This window comes from Etheostoma spectabile, chromosome 15, assembly GCF_008692095.1.
Source record: "Etheostoma spectabile isolate EspeVRDwgs_2016 chromosome 15, UIUC_Espe_1.0, whole genome shotgun sequence".
Lineage (NCBI taxonomy): Eukaryota > Metazoa > Chordata > Actinopteri > Perciformes > Percidae > Etheostoma > Etheostoma spectabile.
The window spans coordinates 1,102,400-1,104,577 of record NC_045747.1 but is presented as its reverse complement, the minus strand read 5'-3'; the positions used below and the strand labels follow the sequence as shown (position 1 = coordinate 1,104,577).

The window sequence follows — 2,178 nt, the reverse complement described above, 5'->3', positions numbered from 1 at the left end:
CCTGTGGTGCCTGTGTGTTGTTGTGTGTTGTGTGGTGTGTAGGATGCGGCTGGCCGCCCTGGGGATCTCCTATGGTTGATGAGTGTGAGCAGCTGCAGCACCCATGGCCCCCTTACCTGCCACGCTCCAGATACACTCCGACGTCCCCATTGACGACCTCTAACTGCGGGACGCAGGATGCTGCCTGGATCCCGAAGGCTCTGCATTTCATTGGTAGGACTCACTCACCCCCCCCCCCCCCCCCACACACCACACACACACACACCCCCACACCCTCACAGCCAAATGTTTAAAGTGTCCATATTGATGATGTTGCTGTCTGGCCTTGTCCTGGGTCCAGATGCAGCCATGTCCTCTGGGAGCTCTGGTGCGGTTCACTGTGCAGCGGGATTCTCGCTCCCCGGCCTGGCTGTGGTACATCATGTACAGCCGGACCTGGACCTGGACCAGCGCACAGGTAAGTCCATCTGCAAATGGGTCTAATAGACGTCACACACACACACACACACACACACACACACAAGAACATGCACAAACACGCAGACGCACACACGCAGACGCACACACGCACACGAACACACGCACGCAAGCGCAGACACACGCACACAGCACATGCACGCACACGCACACATGCACGCAAGCACAGACACACGCATGCACGCACGCACACACACGCATACACACGCACACAAGCACAGACACGCATGCACGCACACACGCACGCACGCATAGACACGCAAGCACACACGCAGTTGTTAGTGTCATGGAAATATTGAAGAGTGATTCTAATTTTCTACTTGTTCCTCCACTCACTGCAGATGAACGTCAGATGATATATATATTATATATATATTTAAATAACTGTGACTGTATACCGAGTTCATAGCTCAACCACATGACTATAACAATATCATATCACAATAATAACATAACACTGCTGCTAGGACATTTTGCTGTCCTCTCTCACTTGAGTAAAACAAGCCGTCCTTCTGAGTGTTTAGACACGGGTGTGTGAGAGTCCCGGTCCGGGTCCTACCTGCGTGACGTCGCTCTCCGCTCCCAGGTAGAGCCGCGGGAGGATGGCGGACAGCGCGGGCCGCTCCGCCTCGCTCTGCCGGGACCAGACCATACCTGCAGGACAACAGGGGACAGGGGACACCCGCAGGCGTTGATGACAGTGGCAGACATGTTTCTGTGTTCTGATGACGTAGGGACAGTGGTAACTCTTCCTGATCTCAGCCTTTGTACATACAGCCTATGTTGGCACATAGATCCTATGAAAAACAACCATCAGTTGTAAAACATGCTTTTTTTTTTTATAGATATACCTTTATGCAGAATGGCGATGCTGGCCTAATATTTCATATTATTATTACTCACTGTTAGTGTCCCTGTGGAAATGGACGGACAGTCCTGTTGTTGCAGCAGAAGCCCAGAGCAATCCCAGTCTTTGTCCCAGGGTCTGTCCCAGTCTCTGTCCCAGGGTCTGTCCCAGTGTGTATCCCAGTCTCTGTCCCAGGTGTGCTGACAGTCCTCTGTCCTCACTCTGCGATCACCAACTGCCTTCTAAACGATGAGCTCATCGTTCCCACAATAGAGCTTGGCTGGGTGATGTCATCGTCAGCCAATCGATGCCTGGGCAGCTTCGCGCACGCGCAGTCGCTTCTGCGCTGTCAGCCCCCTGCCCACGAGCACAGCGTGGCTCGGTCAGCTTCTCTGGCTCAAAGCAGCTCTCAGCGCTCACGCGCACACGGTCACGTCTGCAGCTGCGTGGAGATGACTGAATGCAGGCAGATGAGACAGATGTGGACTAACTACAGCTGCGTGGAGATGACTGAATGCAGGCAGATGAGACAGATGTGGACTAACTATAGCTGTGTGGAGATGAGACAGATGAGACAGATGTGGACTAACTACAGCTGTGTGGAGATCATCTCTGTCTAATTCCACACGCTGCATTAGTCCACATCTGTCTCCCGTATCTGTCCATCTGTCCTCTCACCGCTGAGTAGTCAATCTGCCATCGTCCAATCCAACGTGAAGTTGAGTCCTCATCTGTCTCACTGTCCATCTCCACACAGCTGTAGATATATTCACAGCTGTCGCATCTGGCTCAATCTCTCATCTCCACCAGCTATAGTGGGTTCCAAATCTGGCGTCAGCTGCCGGCATGCAGGC

The 2,178-nt window shown here is 53.0% G+C and overlaps 1 protein-coding gene across 1 annotated transcript in view; it reads right to left on the bottom strand.

Annotated features, from left to right (window-relative positions):
• The window catches only part of si:ch211-195b15.8 (dual specificity protein phosphatase 8), a gene marked incomplete in the record, with an annotated part of 6,506 nt that extends 4,807 nt beyond the window's left edge, over positions 1-1,699 (bottom strand). The window contains 2 exon segments of the mRNA XM_032538322.1: positions 1,037-1,149; positions 1,378-1,699. Coding sequence (XP_032394213.1) covers positions 1,037-1,129 — 93 coding nt within the window.
• Between the last annotated feature and the right edge of the window lie 479 nt (positions 1,700-2,178).